This window comes from Dermacentor variabilis, chromosome 2 (genome assembly GCF_050947875.1).
Source record: "Dermacentor variabilis isolate Ectoservices chromosome 2, ASM5094787v1, whole genome shotgun sequence".
Taxonomy (NCBI): domain Eukaryota; kingdom Metazoa; phylum Arthropoda; class Arachnida; order Ixodida; family Ixodidae; genus Dermacentor; species Dermacentor variabilis.
Window position 1 is genome coordinate 183819784 of NC_134569.1, and position 21477 is coordinate 183841260.

Consider the following 21477-nt stretch of genomic DNA (forward strand, 5'->3'; position numbering starts at 1 on the left):
CCCCCTAGAGTCTCATGCTCGTAACAACGCTTGTTAAGATTGTGTGTGCATACCGTCTAAATGACTGCCACTTATCAAGAAATACTATTTCTTGTTAAGTTAAATAGAATGATGGATGACTGTTGCATGCATTTTTGGTATTTTGAATATGATATGCTTCGATTATATGGCGAGTTACACTGTCCTCGTGTACTCGTAACACAATTTTTCATTCTATTTGCAGCGCTTACTACCATGTCGTGCCAACTAGCCTTGCTCATCATCCCCCGAGTCAAAGATCCAAGTCACTGACATATACGCACAGGCATGCTATGTATACGCACCTGTAGTAGGTGCCGAGGAAATTCAGCGGTGTGTACAGCTGCATGATGTAGGTGAGGAAGAGCACATAGTCGCCCACCTTGAGGCCCGACTCGTGTCCTGCAACCATGTGCGCACACAGCAGCGCACCCCCAGCTACGCCGACCGCAATGACAACCGTCTGGCAGGAGTTGAGGAGATTCAGAGACGCATTGCTGCGCCACTCGGCAACCTGCATTGGGTAAGTAAACTTAGCACTTGCGAGAAGGAACATGCCTTGCATCGCCACGAACACTTGCAGGTAAAAAACTGAAGTAGCAAAAAATGAAATTGATTACGAGCCTTAACACCCAAAAGCAACGTGGGGGCTATGAGAGACATTGCAGCAGAGGGCACCACATTGATTTTCACTAGAGGTGTGCAAATACTGAACAGTAGTAGATTTAGAGTCAAAGTTTAAATCAAATGAAGAAAAAAGGCTGGCTATCAAACCGAGTACCAAATATCAGGAAATTTAACACAAGCTTTCCCGCTCCTTAATTTTATGTAAAAAACAGTGCTGCACATGCTCAGGAGGCTAATCACATTTACCGTATTTATTCGAATCTAGGCCGATAGCTTTTTCCAAATAATCATGTATAAAACTCTAGGGTCAGCTTAGATTCGAGGAATTTAAGAAACGCGCCAGTTTGCGACTGAAGACGATAAATATGGTTCATAGCTAGCGCCATCAAGAAAAGTCACTATCGCAGCCACTACTAGCCGGGCCAGTAGCCAACTGAAGTACACTAGCCAAGTCGTACCTTTGATCTGTGTAGTATCGGAGCTGGTTCTATGGTATCGGCGTGCAGTGTGGCGTTACCGTAATGGCACACTATAGTGCCACTTTCAAACAAAAAGTTGTACTAGCCGCAGAAGCATAGTAAGCCAGGCGGGACTTCAGCATCGATTAGAAAAAAAGTCTTTCGTTGGAAGGGGCAACGGGAGACGCTTTTGCGCATGCTGCAACGAGGAGATGACAGCGATAAGGAAGATAAGTGCGTAATAACAAAGAGGAGCTGTTCACCGAGATCGCACCGAGTTTAGACGTGTGCGGTGCCGCACCGTCTGCGCATGCACAGCGGCGTGGCCGCGAGCTTGCACGCATCTGCAAGTGTGCGTGCGGTCTGGGCTATAGGGACGATGCTAACAACGGTGACGATGTAGAGTGAGCTCGACATGTTCATATTAAATAAATGCTTTTATCATTTTGTGAATGCTGTCCTCACTTTTTTTGTTCGGCCTACATTCAAGGTAAGTTTTTTCAATTTTTTCTGGCTTTGGACATTTGGGGGTCGGCTTAGAATCGAAGACGGCCTAGATTCGAGTAAATACAGTAACAAGAATCTTGCTAGCTATCAGCAACTTGGGTAACTATGAATCAAGATGTATAGTATGTTCTACTCTTATTAAAGGGAGCACCAAATTAGTTATGCCAGCACTGATAACAACCCACATCGTATACAAAGGTCTGGAAAATATGTTTTATCAGTAGAATGTCTGTCAAATTAAGTGCTATTTCCCCTCTGAAGCTGAAGAAATAGTGAAGTTGTCCTAAATACCAATGGGGTTTTCATTTTAATAGTGGGCCATACTGTGCTTAATGGCAATCCGCTATTTCTTAGAAAGTATTGCTTTCCAGTTTACATCTAGAAATGAGGAGGGTTTTTCTATCGTTACGGTAGGTGGTTTCTGTGGGCTACTTTCAGCTCACTAAGGCCAATCTGCACAAGAGACAAAAGCAGGGAATGCTCATAAAGTCACTCAGGACCACTATCTCTGTTTCCACGTTCACACAGAGTTAATCATTTCAATTGGTCCGGTCCACCTGGCTGACCTTTGTACCGATAAAGATAGCGTGCCATGGGAACGCTGTAAGTATCAAGGCATCGACCACGGCCAAGTAGTTCACTGAAGATACTGATATCTAAAAAATCAAATATTCGAGAAATAGACTATGAGATATTCAATTTGCGAGTCGAATTGTTCGAACGTTCATTTTTCGATTCAAAATCGAATATTCGAGATATGCACACCCCTAATTTTCCCCAGCTGGTGTTCTTGTGTGTGTGTATAATCAGTACATGAGCATTTCTATACGTGGCCACCTCGGCCAGCAATGGCAAGCAAAACAAGAAGAGAATTTCTATACAAAATTCCATCTGTTTAGAAGACTTGAGGTAGTTGTTAATGAAGTATCATAAGAAAGCGTGTTATTACAAATGTGGAGCCGTATTATGAGCATGCCATACTTTTTGCCTTGAGCTGCCTTTGAAATACTACAACGGGTTCATTTTTATTTATTTCAAGATACCTTGATGTGATGTTACACAGGTATACAGAACATGGCATAAAGTACAACAGTTACTACGACAGAAACTGCATGTTCAGGAATTGCCTAAATTTATCTCTATCCATTTGCGTGACAGTGCTCTCAGGAAGAGAATTCCAATCATGCCAAATGATCCACCAGACGGCAAATGATCCATCATTTTTTTTATCATCATGAATTTGGCTGAAAAAATTAGTATGCGTTGGCAGCTGCACAAAACCACTCTTTCCACATTATTTTATCCATAAACATATTTCCCCATCAAATATTGAGGCTTACATTTTCAGTAAAAACTGGTCTAGAATGCATCTTGAGAAATTTTAATTAATATGTATAGTCAAACCTCTCATAATAAAATTCTCAATATGATGACTTATTTAACTTTTCATAACTTAGTGTCCATAGAACACCCATGCATTTTAAACATCAATATAACAAGGTATGTTCGTATGCGACTTCAATATAACGAAATTTCACTCTGCCGCAAAGGAATATCCAGGCAATAAGTTGGAGCTGCCACAGACGCAGATGGTCAAGCGGTTCAATTACATGTGGCTACTTGTGAATGCCTCTCAACTCATGCACCGTGTGATAAGGAGCGGCTGTTAAGCATAGCAGCAAGACCCTCTCACCATAACGTTCTGTATGAAGTCCAAATGCGATAAGATCCCATCGCATTCTGTACATCGTATGCCATAGATGCGATGAAAAGCATGTGAGGATGAGTCGAGCAGGATGATGGTCCTCTCGCACGAGCAAGAGGAGAAGGAGGAGGAGGCGTACATCGTAACATGGTCAAACATGTGCAAGGGGGACGGCGGTAGGTGAGGACGCATCTCATCCTCTAGCCTGGCCATGGCTGAGCACATAGGTGGCCAGCACATTATATCTTGGAGGTAATCTGCGATGGGTGCAAAGGCTGGGCAAACAGAAATGTTTTCATGTGCGTTGTCTTCCTGTAAATTTAGTGCTGGAGGTTGCATAATCTCAAGTTTCGGAGATGCATTGAAGCGAGAGGCGGACAAACTATTCGCCTCTCTCTGCCTGCACCTTTCATGATGGTGTCGTCCCTGCAGCCAACACTATCAGCCACGGAGGCGAAGTAGATGCAAAAGCGTCGCAGGCTTCGTTTTATCCTGTCGACGTGAAGGTATCGTCGACATAGCCTGAAACTGTACCTTTGGCTGGCGAATCACAAATTCAACAAAATGAGTTCTTTTTTTCTCATCCAAATTAACTTTTTCCGACTGCCCGATAATTCGGAAAATTTCACAGACCCTTCCCTGTAAGAAAACTTCTACGATATAGCTGTACTTACTCGCATAAAAAGTTGAATTGCAACAAAACAAAATTTTGATACTGACATGTATCATTACACTACGTGTACGTGGGACTACATTACACCTGCTGTTCATGTTATCAGTGATTGCTCAGCGCAAGAGGCACCTGCATGATTTGGAACTTACGCAAATGTTATCATTGATTCTACTTGTTGCGTATGTTCTCACCGAACCTTTTATAATCAAATTGTATACGCAACACAAGTTGTGTAGTACTTTTTGGACGGCATACGGGCACCAGTGACTACCCTGGAACCTTCGAAGAGTCACGTATAAAAGGCGACACACTTGCTCCACAGATCACATTTTCGCCAACCGCCGACTGTGCTCGCCGCTATAGTTGTGCTTGACTGTTGCTTGTTCTTGCTGGGCACAGGTTTGTCCAATAAGAGTTACATTCGTGATTCACAGTTTTCACTACTGTGTTCTTCACCGTGACTACAGTGTGACAGCATAACGAAGCTGTGCGAGGAGGTGCGAAAAGATAGCTGCCGTAACCACGGTTTATTTACACCAGCCAGCCACGGTGCCGCAAGATCTCGGGAGCGGCCAACACAGAGGCCGCTCAGGTCGAGCGCACTAGCGTGTTCTATTCTCCCGCTACCTGCACCCGAGCGCTCTGCTTCTTCGTTGGACTTGGAGGCAATAGTCGGGCCGCTACAGGGCCCCCCTCCTAGTGCAAAGCGCGATTTAAATAAAGTCCAACGGTAAAGTCCAGGTAAAGTATGCAGATGGTGTTGTCATTGGCAGTGTCGGGTTTACACAGACCGGTAGAGATGTACCAGGCAGCACTGGCAGCATAGCTTCTGATCGAGGCGCAGCCACAGTGATGCCGTAGTGCAAAATCACAACCTGCCACAGGTTTTCAGAGATGCCCGGGCCTGTAGAAGTCGAACCTCCAAAGGTAGACTGTCTGGCAGCTTGGGACTGGCGTGGAGATGGCGCAAGTGTTGGGCGCTCACAATGTAGACGTAGAACTGATACTCAAGCTGAAGAAATCAGATGGCAGAGCTGCTCCTGTGCAACTTCGGTAGGCCATGCATCCGTGGAAGGTGTGAGCACAAAACATCAGAAGGCTCGCCTGTTGCTGCTCACAGTGAAATCTCGAATGCTGATAGCATTAGGACTGCGGTGGTCGCTGAATGCATTGCGAAGGTTGTACTTGTGGCGTCACCGTGTGATAGTGAAATTTTCACCTAGTGGAGCTGGTGGGAAAGCCTGTGTATCGGTGATGGGTGAGGTGCACCCGAACGGAAAGCAGACAGCTTGTGGGAACGTCTAAAGAAGGAGAGCGGTGGGCCGTAATATAGCCGAAAGCGCACATGCTTGGCTCAGTGAATTCCTTGGTCCTTGGAAAGAGTCGTTGCGCATCTGCCTTTGAGCTAGGGAGGAGGCTCACGAATGGAATAGAGATTTCATGCTGGGGCAGGTGCATGCTGACGATTGCCATCGGTGGATGCAGGCAATGTGGGATGACAGGATGTGGAATGACGCGACGGTTCAAGTAGCGAGAGCTGTTGTGACTGGCACAACTGGAACCTGGAATGCAGGCGGAGCCTGGAACCTTGTTGAGAAGACATCCTTTTGTAGCTCCAGAAGAAGTTCCATGCAGCTCACAGCTCCATGGAACTTCTTTAGCACACTGCATGGCAAAAGCCCTTGCGACAGCACCACAGGAACATTCAAGAGGCACGCAGCTAAGGCAAATGTACGAAGGCCTTATAATGACCAGTTTTTCACAATATATCTGTTGTCCACAAGGGCACATTAACATTTTCAAGTGAATTCAATTTGTGTGCCAGGGAGCACTGTTTGACAATGTGATGAACATTTGGGATCTAGGTTCCAGATGGCAGAGTGAGTCATTTCATTATTCTGAGCCATCATTCCTCTCCAAAATCAAAGTTGAAGTCATGCCCTTCTCAAGAGCAACATATGTAATCATTATTAAGCCACCTACACTGGTTTAAGCTCGGCAAAGAATGTTTTGATGTGCTACAACATGGATCACTGTGTGTATTTATGTGTTTCACTGGGGTGACTTTCTAACAACAGCTTCACACATTTAAAAGATAATACCCTTTTGTAGCTTACTTCGTATATTGTACTTATGTCAAAACATGCAACGAGATTTTTTAATGGATTGCCAAACAAGATTTACAACTGAATGACAATGCATTCATGTTCTGGTTTTGACCATTTAATAATTTAACATGCAGATAATTTGTACATATTCTTACGGTTGGCGTAAATGCATAATTATTGCTTTATGTCATAGAAAAGATGAAGTAAACACATTAACCTACCTGATACTTTTCAATGCATTCTTTGTAGCCACATACTTCATATTCTTCAGCATTGTAGTATTTCACCTGAAACCAAGGAACAGAGAGGTAACATCTTCAGCACCAGGGCATCATAGCAATGATTTACTAAAGTACTTAAATGTGAAATGAAATGTAAGGGGAAAAAACAAAATGTTAATGGCTCTTTGCATAAAACTGCAACTGGAAGGACTTGCAAGCTCATACATTTTGTTTGCACGCAGCGCTGCTGATGTACATGCCCTTGTTCATCAATTAGCACTTCAGGCACAAAGTGACGAACTTGCGCCAGTAAGGTGCCGACACTATGGGCTTTACTGAAGTCTGTGCGTTTGCTGTAGCCGAATATCATGGCTCTATCCAGCACGAACTCAGTGAGTGACATTTTGACTTTGATATATTGGTGCACACTAGAGGGGGGGGGGGTGCGAATATCAAAATCCTCAAAAACAAATCAAATATGAATACTTAACTTTGAATACTGAACAATTATATGCAGACGTCCTTATTGCCAAGCTTAAAACATGGAATATTGCAATCATGTTGTCAACAGTACAAATAGATTAGTAGGCCACTTGTTTGACCTTTGGGAAAAAAAAAAGAACTGGCTATTACCACTAGTCTTGCCAACCTGTGCATTATTATACAGCAACAAATGCCCATTAACTCATGAGTCATCTGGTCCTGTGTCAGCTGTCACTCAGCACATTTTCTGTCAAGCGATAAGCACGGGAGCATGGGTAGCACTACAAAAGTAATAACATATGAGAGACACAATAGCTGTGCTAGCACCCAAGCAAAATTAGGTAGTGGTGTACTGTTTGGCAGCGCTACTGCTTAGAAAAGAACTGCATGTACACACAATGTTTTCCCTGTGTTCTGCACAGATGGCATGGCGAGCTTCTTCTACTATCTTCGTTCCATGTTAGGCATCCAATTGACCCACTACTAACTATCTTCGAAATACAGTAAAATTCTGTCAATTCCACTACAGTTAGCTTTAGCTTCACAGCCAGCGCTCATGCATTTCTAGAGGCAAAATGTTTAGTTAGTGTGATCCTAAAATTGTCCTTCGCTGGATAATTTGAACTTGACCAGTCAGCACGCATGTGACTGACCCCTCTAGTGATCCCAATAGCGATCACTTTAGTGGCAGCGTCTGTCTCAGTGGAGCTTAGGTGACAGTAAATGCGGTGAACACATATCAATCTTTCTTTGGAAAACGCCTATTTTAGGCCTGCCCTAGGAAGATTTTTAAGCAATAATGATTCCTCACAATGCCCAATTATGGCATTTACCCAATTCTAAAGTGGACCGGAAGAAATTGGGCTGGAAATTAACTGCGTAGCGCACTCAAACACGAAAACCACAACTTTTTTTACAGCATTTGTGTGCTTTGCAGCATAACATAAGCGTATTGCGGCGAAGCAGACTTTAGAAAACCGACTGACATTGTGCACCACATGCTGGACCCTTGCCTATTATTATTTTTTTTTTTTGCGGGAAAATTGGGTATATGTAGGTCTCTACTTTGTTTAGGAGCCTTAATATCACTTCTGCATTAGTTTTCTGCTTTGGACAGATAGAAAGCAGGGGCAAGTTGGAATAGGACAAATACTGCCAAATGAATTAGCCATGTGTCGCACTGTTTTTTCTGCATGTTGCTTAATTTGACCCGCCAGGTAATTCCATCAATTTCATCGGTCCTGTCAGGGTAGAATTAATGGAAGCCGACTGCATAACATATTCAAAAACATAATTTGAAGTGTTAAGGATAGAAGAGGCACCTCCAATTGCTCAAGGACATAATAATATTGTGATTATAACCCCAAATACAGTTGAAGGTTTAGAATACCACTTTTTAGCATTGTGCAATACATGCAAATATTGTGGCTAACGCCCATCACAGATCGCCCATTGCCCACAGGATCTGTACAAATTGTGGATCCAGTTCATGGTGCAGTATCGTGGTATTGGATCCCTGACCGCTCCAAGCTAATATGGTGTAACAGGTGCGTTGTACGTTGCACTTAGGAGCCATGTGGGCACATGGCAAGCAGCTGGCATGTTTGCATTGTCAGGCTGTATAGACTAAAATCACCTCTAGTGTATCAACCTATTGAACCTATACTTCCGGGAAAAGAACTCTTATTGCCCTTTGACTCCGTTATGCAATCATCTCCATTGGCCTTTTGTTGTGCTCCTTTGGCTCTTTGCAAAGGTGGCTCTGTGCCCGTTGCCACCAGCCGCTTGGCTTTCTCGTCTAGCTTAGTCATCCAGCAGCTGAGCTTACCTTAAGCACTAAATTATGCCATGAAAGGATCATGCTAAGTTGCACAGATTCGGGCAGACATTTGCAGGTTAAATAAAAACGGATGCAAAGAATCACATCTGCTCCTGCACCAGCAGCAATGTATTCAATTTGTTTGAAATATTCGTATTATGTAGAATGTGAAAAAAATATTGAATACTTGGTTTTCAAATCGAATATGAATATTAAAAATACGATACTCGACTAGCATTCAAATTATAGAATATCTGCACACCCTATAGTGCACATTTGTGCTTTTTCGTTCGTATGATTATGCATATAATGCGAAAGAGGCACAAACCAGTGCAAACACTGACTTGTGATTGCAAGTGATATGCACTGAGCCTACATCTCTGAGACAGATATGACGCACAAGAGGCTTCAGAAAAGAGGCTTTATGAGCCAGTGCTGTCGCAAGTAAATGTTAATCCTGATGCTCACTGAAAATGCCAATATCTTCATAAAGTTTAGCATTACCCTGAAATAAGCACTACCGCATATACTTGCATAATGAACACACTTTTCTTTTTCATAAAAAGCGAAGCAAAGTTGGGGTGTGTTTATTATGCAGGGTAAATTTTATGGGAACTTTTTCGAAACAGCAAAAAATGCAAAGTAAGAAGGTAATGATTTGAAAAATGCATTGGATAAAGTATCTTAGCAGTAAAAGTGCATGTAGACTATTTGCAAACTATAACAGCATTTTTATTGCACTTCACTCTGCACTGGAACCATCAGACCTGTCGTCCAGGTCGCTGGCCGCTTCACCCCATTGTGGATTCGCAACAGCTCATCCTCGCAGCTGCTTCGGGCTGTCTGCTGTCATCGCAAGGATCACGTTGAACTGCTGCTTTTTGGCATCTGTTGTTTTGACAACCATACTGTGTGCATCTCTTTCCTCGACCGTCCTGTTCATCGGCATGTCAAAGTTTATAGGTGTCTGACCAGCGTTTCTGTCTTGTAAACTGATAAACTCCCTGTCTCGCAGCCAGCCTATAACTCAACTTGTGGCCCAATGCATACAGCAAAACGAAAGACAGGCAACAAAGCAGGCAACATGCATGCGAAATTGATCTATGCCCTACTAGGTTCACTATGCCGACCAAGTGCTGGCCACGCCTTCTTCACTTGGACTCTCCGATGCGCCGCGCCTGGCCACACACTGCGCACATGCTCTCTGCTATTACGTGACAGTAAAGTCCGTAAATTGACTAAAAACTTGCAGACATCTAGTTCGTTTTTTTTTTCCCTCTAAAGTCTGCGAGGTGCCTTTGTGTCAGCACTGGTGGCAAGGTTGTGGTAAGCACAGGCTGAGCGTTATCGTGGTCACTCTTTCTGTCAGGTCCCAAGCTACCCTGTGTTATCAGGGTAGCTTGGGACCTGGCAAAAAGAGTGGCCATGATAATGCTCAGCCTGTTCTTACCACATGCTTACCGCCAGTTTTCTCTTGTCATGGCTTTGCTTCCAGCTTCTCAATCATCAAACCCACTGCCTCTGCTGGTGTGCTGGCACGGCATGTTTGCAGCTAGCATTGATGTGCAGCCTACAGAAGTTAGCTGCAGAATTTTGTTTACGTGATTTTGGCATTTCTCATGTGGCATCATTATTAAGTATTTCCGACACAGCGATGGACACTGAGATTAGTTGTGCTTGCTTTAAACACATGTGCGAGAGTCAAGTATTGTAGTCTCTCCAAGAAACTACGAAACTACAGCATGGCCGTTTGATCATGGGACTGCACAGGAGCAAAGTTGGGGGTGCGATTATTAGGCGGGGGAAAACAAAACACAAAATTTTCATGAGCATGTAGGGGGGTGTTATGAGAGCGCATTCATTATGCAAGTATATACAGTACACAAAGTCTCAATGGTGGGTTAGTGCAGATTAACACAGGAGAAATAACAACTTTTCTCAAGCCAAGTTTCTTGGCAAGCGACCCTTTTGTGTTCCTTTACTGCAATTTCAAACAAAAAAGACATTTCTCCCAGTTTCATATCTATCCTAATTTACTGCATAAAGGGGGGAGGAGGAAATAAAATTTATTAGTCCCAAAGAAACTAAGATGCCGTCCTAGGTCTCTCTCGTAGGCTCAATCTTCAGTAGCTAAACCAGAACAAGCCACCATACATTTTTAGCATCTGTGGAGGAGAGGTCTATTCCTGCCAGCTGCCAGGACACTTCTTTGATGGTAACATTGAAAATGTTGCATTTTTGGAAGCAGGAGTGGTATGGCACTCCCACAAGGTGTGGTTATTTAAGGAACGGGCTCTGCACTGTTTAAAAGTTGGGGAGATGGGTCCCTGTTAATGTATGTGTACACAAGCTTTTCTTGCCCCGATATGGTCCAGATGCTTTTCAGGTATGTGTTGCGCAAGAAAAGACATGCATGCACGGAAGTAAAGAATTGTTCAACACTATTCCACCGGCTGTTCTCACTGCTTTTTGAACACTGAAAATTACTAATGTGCTGAAACTGTCAACCCAATGGAAGTAGTACATATGTGCTGAGACCATTGCAGGTGATGGCATATTAGTAGTCACAGCTATAAAAACTGCATGAGGAAGTTTCATCAAAACTGGGCTATGCACCAAACTTGCAAGGGCGCCAACTTCTTGTTCCCCCAAGATACCAATATGTGGTAATATTCCGTAAAATGTCCGTTTTATTTCCTGGGATGCAGTCTTTTCTCTTCTTCCTTTCTTTCTTTTTCTTTCTGAGCAGGCTTGAGTATCTCAGATAAGGCAAGTGAGACAGTTGAGAATGGCTGGGCATTGCACGATTGGCCTAGTGTTCAACGGTAACCGCTTAAGGCCTTCATTATTGCACGTGTTTGTCACATGTATTTTTGTGCCATATTGATACTCTGAGGTCCCACAGGTGCCACCAAAGCTGTATGATATATATTCTCATACTCTCTTACGATTCAAGCCTGCAGGAGTAAAAGGCAACGATGGAACTGTTGCAGTCGATCACAGATCTTTAGACACATTCGTGAGAGCTGGGTATAAACCTTCCAGACGTAATTTTGTTGACAACTGCAGACCTGCAGCAGGGCATACCACGAAAATCACAAAAGCAACTCGCCTGCTGGCTCTGCAATTATGCTCTTGTACTGTGTGCACTTACCGTTTCAAAATTGAGAAGTGCATCAACTCCTCTGGCCTGGGCTGCGTTGTCGAGTTGATTCATCTCCCGCCGAAACTTGGTTCTCCACTCAGTAATGCCAATGGTCGCCGCTACAAGGATCATGAAAGTGGAGACATAGGCAATCTTAAACTCTTTCAATGTATTCCCTGCTCACACAACCAGTCTATGAATGAAAACCCTGGTGTGATATCCAGTTAATGTCTCCTAAAGTGAACAAAATGTCAATACTTTTCATTGCCACCAAACATTTACTTCAACTAAGTAGAGCAGAACATTGTTGATACAATTCTGTCACATACAATTTCCTGGTGCCAACGTTCACGAATGAGAACACAAAAAATGAGCAACTGCAGTTACACTTTGCTTTTCCCCCAATTCATACATTCCTGGAAGAAACAATATTTTGGCACCAACGTACAGTAGATTGCCAAACTGTGATCGTATGATATGTTTTAGGGCTACTAGATTCCATTTAAACAAGGAAAGGCGTGAGGCGCATGATCGAGAACAGTAATCTGTCCATTGCTGCAGCTTCTCCACAATACTCACCTGCCCATCTCGCGTGAAAACGCTAACTGCCAATTTATTTGAACTGACATTGGTGGTCCTGTCAAAATTATGTGTATTTCAAGCTGTGAAAACTGCCCAATAATTCGTACATTAATCGTTTGCTACATTTAATTCAAACATACAACACATTGACCATGCTGTGAATGGAGCTCCTTGATACAGTCTCAGTACACTTCAGCTATGGAAATGTTCAGGGTGGGTCTATTTTTTTTTCCTCTGTCTCAAGGAGTGCAATTCTAAAGTGCTAAATGCATTCAGCACAGTGTAAAAGTGTGAACGTGTCCTGGCAACTATACATCGGAAATAGGCCTTGCCGGGCAAAGGCTAATTTTAGTCATAGCAACCAAGTGAAGAGAGCCTGGAACACTTGAAGCTGGAAGGGGCATGACTCAGCTTTGTACAGCACCTTCTTGTTCGAGGCTGGCTAAGAAAATCCCAGAAATAGTCCCAAGACCTTTCTTGCAGATTGCTTCTAGGTTCACGCACTGGCTGTCTGGTGGTGACATCAGAGGCAGCTGGTATAGCATCCTACTGGTAACCAATGCTGAATTAACTGTAGCATGGGTGTTGGGTGGTTAACCCCGGTGTATGCCAGCTATGCACTGAAGCACAAGGAGCATCTGTGATGATGACGATGATGCAATGCTGTCAACAACGCAACGCCGTAGTAGTATGCTGTCCAGAATAATGCCCATAAATAGAACACGGGTGACTTGCAGGGCAAGGAAGCCACCTAAACTTCGATCCAAGGGCACAGATTTTCACTTCATCTGGGGAAATAGGACAAATGAGGATTTTTTCACTGATAACGGCAGCCCAAGCATTGACAAGTGGACCTGAATAGCACTTGCTGCTCCCTGGACTATTCGTGCAAGATGTTGGTGCTGGTAGCAAGAGACCCGTACGCAGATGTCACCAGCATACATGGACGTCTTCACTGGAGCGCGAAGGTCTAATGTATGTGAGAGACTGCCCATGGTGACGTAAAAGAGCAAGGGACATAATACACTTCCCTGTGGTATGCTGTGACAAATGCACACTTCATCACTCTAAACATCCCCATGACAAACTCTAATGCTGCGGTCATTCAGAAATGCGTAAAGTGCGCTAGAAGGCCGGTGGCACCTATCACTTGTAACTCACTGATGATGGATGTTTGAGATAGACAGTCGTATGCTTTGGAGACATCCATAAAAGCAGCAAGTGCCGAGAAGCCATCCACACTGTAGTGTTGATGTGGCTTAGCATGTCCAACACATTATCTTGAGAGCTTAGATGCTATGTAATAACCTCAGTTGGTCCTCTCACATTTCCAGAATTTGCAACAAAGCCACTCATATACTATGCCATCTGCACTGCAGTCAACATCTCATTCCCCCTGCACTAATTAATTTACTAGCATATTCAACACTTGTCCTAAGCAAACTGGAATTTGCGTGCGCAGTTTGGTACCCACACCAATTTGGCCTCTCGAAAGCCCTAGAGTCTATGCAAAATTATACAGCAAGATTTATTCCCTCCAACACTTCTTACTATACTAGCATCACAAAACCTAAGTCGTCATTGAACCTTCAAAAATAACGAGCAGCACCGCAAAACCGCAAGGTTATGCCTTTTTCCCAAGTTCTATCACTCCCTGCTTCATGAAAATAACACTGCACCTGTACGTCACACTTCATCCTGTTATAGTCATCCAAAGGCTGTCTACCCCTGTAGCTCACACTACCGCTCATTATTTTTTTTTTGTTGATCAAACAGTGAAAGTCTGGAATCATCTTCATGCTGAAGGCATGCACCACTCCAGTAATGCATCTTTCAAGGCATTATCAAAAATATTGCCCACTAGATGTGCCTGCAGCTTACTTTATGTAATACCTTGAATGGAGCAATTAATTGAGGTATCAATAAATTTAATAAATAAATAAATAAAAAAGACTAGTCATGTGTGGGAAACTCAAGGCCATATTGCTACACTCTACCATAAATATAGGTGTGTTTAAGTAATCAATATTGTAAACATAACGAATACTCTGGGATTAAACTGAAGTGGATTTACTTTAAAAATCCTACATTTGATTGCCCATACACATGCAGTCCACTGGCCACAGCCAAGTGCTTTTCCAAGCTAGTCGGGAACTGGGGTGAGCTTGACTGAAATACTCCAAGAGTGTTTGTTTACTACAGTCGACTCCCGATAATTCGAAGCTGCTTAATTGGAATTTTCGGTTAATTAGAAGTGAAGTGCTGGTCCCGTCAGTTTTGCATGTAATCCTATAGAAGAAATCGCTCGATAATTCGAAGTCCTCATCCAGTAATATTGTTTAATTGGAAGTTAATTTTCAGCCGGGATCCTCGAGGTGACCGTCATTCTTTGGTAGAATGTGCAATTTTTCAAGTGTTGCAACAGTTCCGTGCTCCGCGTTGGCGTCATCGCCACCGCAGCCGCCGGCAACGCCATCCTTCTTGGAGTGGCGCGATTATTCATTGCTACGGCTGCCGTGGCCTCCGCGATCAACTCCGGCGGGAGGCGAAGCGGCTCCTGCCGGAGGCCACGCGCGGCTGCCGCGCGTGGCCGGAGCTGATCGCGGAGGCCACGCGGGTGCCATAGGTGCACGCAGCGCTGCATACTGGCAGTGGCGAGATTGTGCGAGATTAGTCTTGCAGCGTGCGCAGCGTATGTCGAGCGCCTTTGTGCGGGAAGCTCGTAGGCTAGGTTGTTCCACAAGTGATTCGGAATTGACTGTACCTAGTCGCGCAGTTTATAGCCATGGCAAACTGTGGCTCTTATCGCACGCTCGACCTGGCAACGAAAGTCGAGGTTTTGAAGGAAGCTGAGAAGGGAGGTGCCGCCAAACAAGACATAGCGCGGAAGTACGGGATCAAGCCGAACACGCTCTCTAACTACATCAAGAACAAGCGCACAATAATGGATGCATTTGAGAACGACAAGTTCAAGACTTCTCGAAAGCGAATGCGCACCAGCGCTTACCCAGAGTTGGAGAAGGCGCTGCTGGTTTGGATTTGGATTAGGGAGGCCAGGAGCAACAAACTTCCTCTCAGCGGAGACATCGTTGCGATGAAAGCCCGAACGCTTGCAGCAATGTTGGGGATCGATGACTTCGTTTCGTCAGATGGATGGCTGACGCGCTTTAAAGATCGCCATGACCTGGTTTTCAAGAGCGTGTGTGGTGACAAGGCGTCCGTTAACCAGGAAACATGTGCCACGTGGAAGGACGGAAAGCTGCGTGAATATCTCGCCGAATACAGACCGGAAGACATCTTCAATGCAGATGAGACTGCACTCTTCTATCGGCTTCTACCAGAGAAGACCCTGACATTCAAGGACGACGACTGTGCTGGGGGCAAACGCAGCAAGGAGAGAGTGTCGGTGCTGATCGCGGCAAACATGACTGGCACGGAACGATGTCGGTTACTTGTGATCGGGAAAGCCGCGAAGCCGAGGTGTTTTAAAGGCGTGAAGACGCTGCCTGTGGACTATGAGGCGAACAAAAAAGCGTGGATGACGGCCGAAATCTTCAAGAGCTGGATAAGCAAATTGGACCGCAAGTTTGCTGCTTCGAACCGCAAGGTGTTGTTCCTTGTCGATCACTGCAGTGCTCACGTGAATGTGCCAGCCTCGAGTGCAATACGCCTCGCATTTTTGCCTGCAAACACAACGGCTATTTTGCAGCCAATGGACCAAGGCATCATCAAGAATGTTAAAGTCCGGTACAGGCGGCACCTCCTCAAGCGCATGATTTTGTGTATGGATAGCTCCACAAATTACGAGGTGAGCCTGCTTAGTGCCATCCACATGTTGGCGCGAGCATGGGATCGTGTGAAGCAAGAAACAATGTGAAGCAAGAAACAATCGCAAACTGCTTCAGGGCTTGCGTTTTTGTGGCAGCTTCTTCGGAGGATGCCTCTGAAATTTCAGTGGAGGAAGCGTCAACAAGCGAGCTTAACGGCGCTGATTTTGGTGATGCTCTCGGGGACGTCAATTTTGAAGATTACGTCGCCATAGACAAGGCGGTCAAAACGTGCGGTGCGCTGACGGATAGCGAAATTGTAGAGATTACTCGGCCCCAGGAAGCGACCCAGGAAAGCGACGATGACGTTGAAGGCGAGCTGCAACCTAAGGCTGCCGATGCAGCTGCGGGCCTTGCTCTCGCGGAGCGCTTCTTTGCCGCTGAAGGTAACGCGGAAGAAGCGTTCCGCCACATCTACAGCCTGCAGAACTTGCTTTCAGCAGCGCGATTCGGCAAGAAGAAGCAAAGCAAGATGGCCGACTATTTTTCTTAGAGAAAATACTCGATTTCGCCACAATAAAGTGCTGTTTTTTGTGTTTTGTGCTTAAATGGAAGTTCGTTTAATTCGAAGTTTTTGCGGTCCCCGTGAACTTCGTATTAACAGGAGTCGACTGTATCTGAAGAGGGCACACTGAATTTTTAACAAACATAAAAAATGGTGGAGCATATTTATAACATAGTAGTGCTCCTGACCTACTCTACTTGCAGATTGATCTACTTGCAGAATGATAGATTAGATTTGCTAGATGAAGATAAAATAGGATGCGAAAGGAGTCTGATGGTGTCTTTCACGTTTAACATTTAGAATTCAATGCAAAAATGGCAACGAAAAAGATGAATACAGCAGAACCTTGTTGATACATTCTTGTTATGTACGTTTTCCCAGTGCCAACATTCACAATCGAGGACACAAGAAATGACCCAATAGAGTTACACTCATTTTTACCAGTTCATACGTTCCTGGAAAACGTGATTTTTTGGCATCAATGTTCAGTGCGTCGCTAAACTGTGAACGTATGATATGTTATCCGACCGCTAGATCCCATGTAAACAAGAAAATGTGCGAGGTGCGCGCAATTGAAAACAGTATATGGCTGCCCACCGCTGCAGCTTCACTGCGATTCTCGCCCAACCGTCTCACGTGAAAACGCCAGCACGCACTCAGTTTCTCATTCTGGCAACAGCAAATCTCCTCTGGGATCGTTGCACATGGCATTCACAGCTATCACTGCCAATCATATTGTGATAAGCGTCTCGCCTATCTGTGTCACAGGGCGTGTGCCGTCAGAAGTATAGCGCATGCTTTTAACAGGCGATAACCAAAACGTTCCACCATTCCCCGCTGCAGATTGCAATCGTATACGTTTTCCGGCCGCTAGATCCCATGTGAACAAGAAAAAGCATGAGGCGCGTGCGATCGAAAACAGTATATAGCCGCCTGTTTCATGTGAAAATGACAGCGCACAGTTTCTTATTCCGGTACCAGCAAATCTCCGCTTGGGTCGTCGCACGCCGCATTCACAGCTATTGCTGCTAAACCTATTGCGATAAGCATCTTCAGCTATCTGTTTTACACCACATAATGCATAGTGCCATCGGTAGTGTACTGCATGCTTTTAGTGGGTGATAATCCAAACATGTCACTGTTCCCTGCTACAGGCGGCATGATGTGGCCATCACATTTCGCTTCGGTGGCATCCGGCATTGCCCACCAGCTCAATTTTGTTTCGGTTTCCCATCGCCCTGTTAAAACACCACGCAATAGGAAAACAAAAGGCGCCTCGGTTAGCTGGAGCACTATGCACCAGCTCCATGTGCGTTGGCATCTCGTGCTGCAACGATCTGCGCGACACTTCGGATTACGTAGATGTCAACAATAGTTGAGTCTGTCAAATTGTTTTTGTTATTTCGGATTATACGCTTTCCCAGTTAGTACGGTTTTTTTGGTTTTTTCTAGAATGTATGAACGAGGTTCTACTGTATCTACTTGCATCAAAGGGCACCTCACCAAGTTGAGCAATGCAAACAGACAAGCATAGCGCAGTGACAATGTCCTAATGATCATGTCTGACAAGTATCAAGGCACTTCACAATGCGAAAACGTTTGAAATCTGAAATCAAAGCCCATGCACTCTTCTTTTGAGGAAGCTCTGCTTTTTGCCAGAGAATCAAGACCACATGCATGAATGCCTCTACAATAGGCAAACTGCCTACAATGTCACTGATTATAGCACGTAACTTCAGTAAACTGTCCAAAGCAGACTGCATAAAACCGTCATTGGAAGTTTTCTGCACAGCAAAGAACAAAGAGAAAAAAAAAGGAGGCAGGTTTGGAATGTGAATGTGATGCTGTCCCTCGCCTCCGGTATGGTTGAAGGCAGGGAAAGAATGTCACTTGCAGATCCTAGTCTTGGCAAAGAGAGAGAGCAAGTGTCTATGCTGGCATTGAAAGTTCGCCTCCTGGCAGGATGACACTGCGGCATTTCTTTTTTTTTTTACAGTGGAACCCCAGTTATACATCCCCCGGTGTTGCGATGACCCAAGTTTTACGAAACGTTAGCGCAGTCCTGGTGAAGTCCTCATAGAGGCAATGCACTAAAAACCCCGGCTATCCGACGTAATTTTACGCCTGATCCGCATTATACGACGACCCTCGCGAAGCGTGGGATGGGACGGCAGACGAAATATAGCGCCTTTTCTTCTCCACAATCACTTTCACCCTCTCTTCTCGACAGCATCGCCTCTCGTCGCGTTGGGCAAGTGTTTCTCTCCTTCCAGTTTCTCAGCAGCAGATTGCCAACAAGGTAACGCGGAGAGGCCTAGGTTTACCGCCCGTGTTCTTCATCGTAATCCTAACGACTGGCGTTCAGTGGAGGTTTTCAGTTGTGTGGAGCAACACGAGGCACGATGTCCCGAAAGTGGACACTCTGTTGCTCGGCGATAAGCTGAATATTATCGAGCAAGCGGAAAAGCGGCATGGAGCCACGAAAGCCAGCATTGCCTGGGACCTTAACATACCCGAGTCTTCGCTTAAGACGATCCTGGCAAACAAAGAGGTGATATTGCAGAATGCCAACAAGTTCGGGCTCAAGCAGGAAGTGGCAAAAGAGGGACAGCATGAGAAGTTAGAAAAAGTTCTCGTCAAGTGGCTGCATCAAGCACGGAGCTCTGCGATAAACGTTGACGCCGCCATTTTAAAAGAAAAGGCGGACCTTGTGGCATTGCGTCTGGGCATCGACAACTTTCAGGCATCCAATGGGTTGCTGGACCACTTTAAAAAAACGAAACAGGATTGTGTACAGCCGCTCCTGCAAGGAAAGCACTTCCGTGTATGTTTCGACGGTGAACGAGTGGATGGAGTCGTCGCTGGAGATGATTGCTGCATACAAGCCCTGCGACGTTTTTGGCGCCGATGAGAGCAGTTTTTTTACCATATGCAGCCCGAGCACACCCTTGCGTTTAAGGGTGACAGCTGTCATGGTGGCAAGCGTAGTAAAGAGCGTGTGACGGCACTATTGTGTGCTAATGAGGACGGTTCTGAGAGGCTGCCCGTGCTCGTTGTTGGAAATTTTGCAAAGCCACGGTGCTTTAAGGACTTGAAGAGGCTGCCGTACAGCTACAACTTCAACAAAAAGGCATCGATGACATCTTTGCTCTTCAGTAATTTTTTGCAGCAGCTGGATAACAAAATGGGTGCTAAGGCGAGGAAAATATTGCTTTTCGTGAACAACGCACTGTGCCACCCACCCGATACGTTGTGCCTGAGGAACATAAAAGTTTTTTTTTTCTGCTCAACTGCACAAGCTGGCTGCAGCCGCTGGATGCCGGCATTATTAAGTGCATCAAGCAAGGGTACCGGAAGCGGTTAATGCAGCGTCGGCTGGCGGCTATGGAGTGCATAGTCGCCAACCTGAGCCGAAAGGGTCACTCCTCGTGAGGGGCCATCCTAGGACTTGGGCCTGCCAGATAACTGAGCAGAATCTCAATAAAGTTGCTACCGCCACCACCACCTATGGAGTGCAGCGAGTCGGAAAAAATTATCACTGTGCTCGACGCCATGCATTTTGTTGCCAGTTCGTGGAACGCAGTGTCGCGAAGCACAATCGCTAACTAGTTCAAGCACTGTGGCTTTAAGCGAAAGACTGCCTCCTCTGCTGGGGACGCAACAACCTCGATGCTGCTCGAGGCCGATGCAGGCTTCGCCAACGACGATTTTGAGGGTTTAAACCTCACCATGACCTTCGCCGAGTACGTGGAGGCTGACGATAATGTTGCGATCTGCGGCGCGTAGTCGCTGGATGACGCCATCAAGGAGGCTTTGCCTAGTGCCAACACTGCTGCGACATCAGACGAGGACAATGATGATGCCACAGATGCCGTGCCTGTGCCTACCATGTTCGTCGAGGTGCTACAGCACATAGACGGCATCTGGAACTTCATCTGTTCACGCGATACCACAGAGAACTTCCTTTTGAACGTTGGCCAACTCGAGCCAAAGCTCTTGGTTCATGGATCAAACAAGGTCCAAAAGAAACTTACCGACTTTTTTTAAAGTTCGCACCGGCTGGCAGGAATCGCAGCAGTGGGCAGTGGAGTGCCATAAAGGTTTGTTTGAATAAAGCATGATGGGTACCTGTACTGCAGCATTCAATTCTTATTGCATTTACTTTTTTTGGTAATTTGGGTTTCCAAGCCCTGCAGAGTAATTTAGCAGTTTACATTGAAGTTTCTCGTCAATCCGTCGCACGAAATAAGTACCGTATTTATTCGAATCTAGACCGATAGTTTTTTTCAAATAATCATATTCTAAACGCTAGGGTCAGCTTAGATTTGAGGATTTTAAAAAACGCGCCAGTTTTTCATTGAAACTGCTAAATATGGTGCATAGCTAGCACCATCTAGAAAAGTCAGTATTGCAGCCGCTACAAGCCGTGCCAGTAGCCAACCATACACAAACGAGGTCGCCACTGGACCTGTGTCGTGTCAGCCGTATCGGTATGCAGCGTGGTGTTATTGCGATGGCACCAAGGAGGAGATGCCGCTACAGTGCCGCTTTCAAGTGAAAAGTTGTGATAGCTGCAGAGGCATCGTCGAACCTACAAGCCGGACGGGACTTCGGCGTCGACAAGAAAAACGTCCATCATTGGAGGGGACAACGACAGCAGCTTTTTTCGTTCGCCGCAACGAGGATGGCATTTAACGAACCAAAGAAAGGCTGTCACCACGAAGTGGAAACAGTTTTGGCCTACTTTGTTTGGACGCAGAGAGCAGCTGCCCTTCCAGTGACAACAGAAGTGCTCTAAG

At 45.2% G+C, this 21477-nt stretch overlaps 1 protein-coding gene across 1 annotated transcript in view; it reads right to left on the bottom strand.

The window, feature by feature from the left end:
- The window catches only part of Hmt-1 (ABC transporter ATP-binding protein/permease Hmt-1), a 110019-nt gene that overhangs the window by 41504 nt on the left and 47038 nt on the right, over window positions 1-21477 (bottom strand). Inside the window, exons 10-12 of the mRNA XM_075682480.1 lie at window positions 11774-11883; window positions 6318-6383; window positions 324-532 (exon numbers count right to left, since the gene is read on the bottom strand). Coding sequence (XP_075538595.1) covers window positions 324-532; window positions 6318-6383; window positions 11774-11883 — 385 coding nt within the window. The remainder of the gene's footprint in view (window positions 1-323; window positions 533-6317; window positions 6384-11773; window positions 11884-21477) is intronic.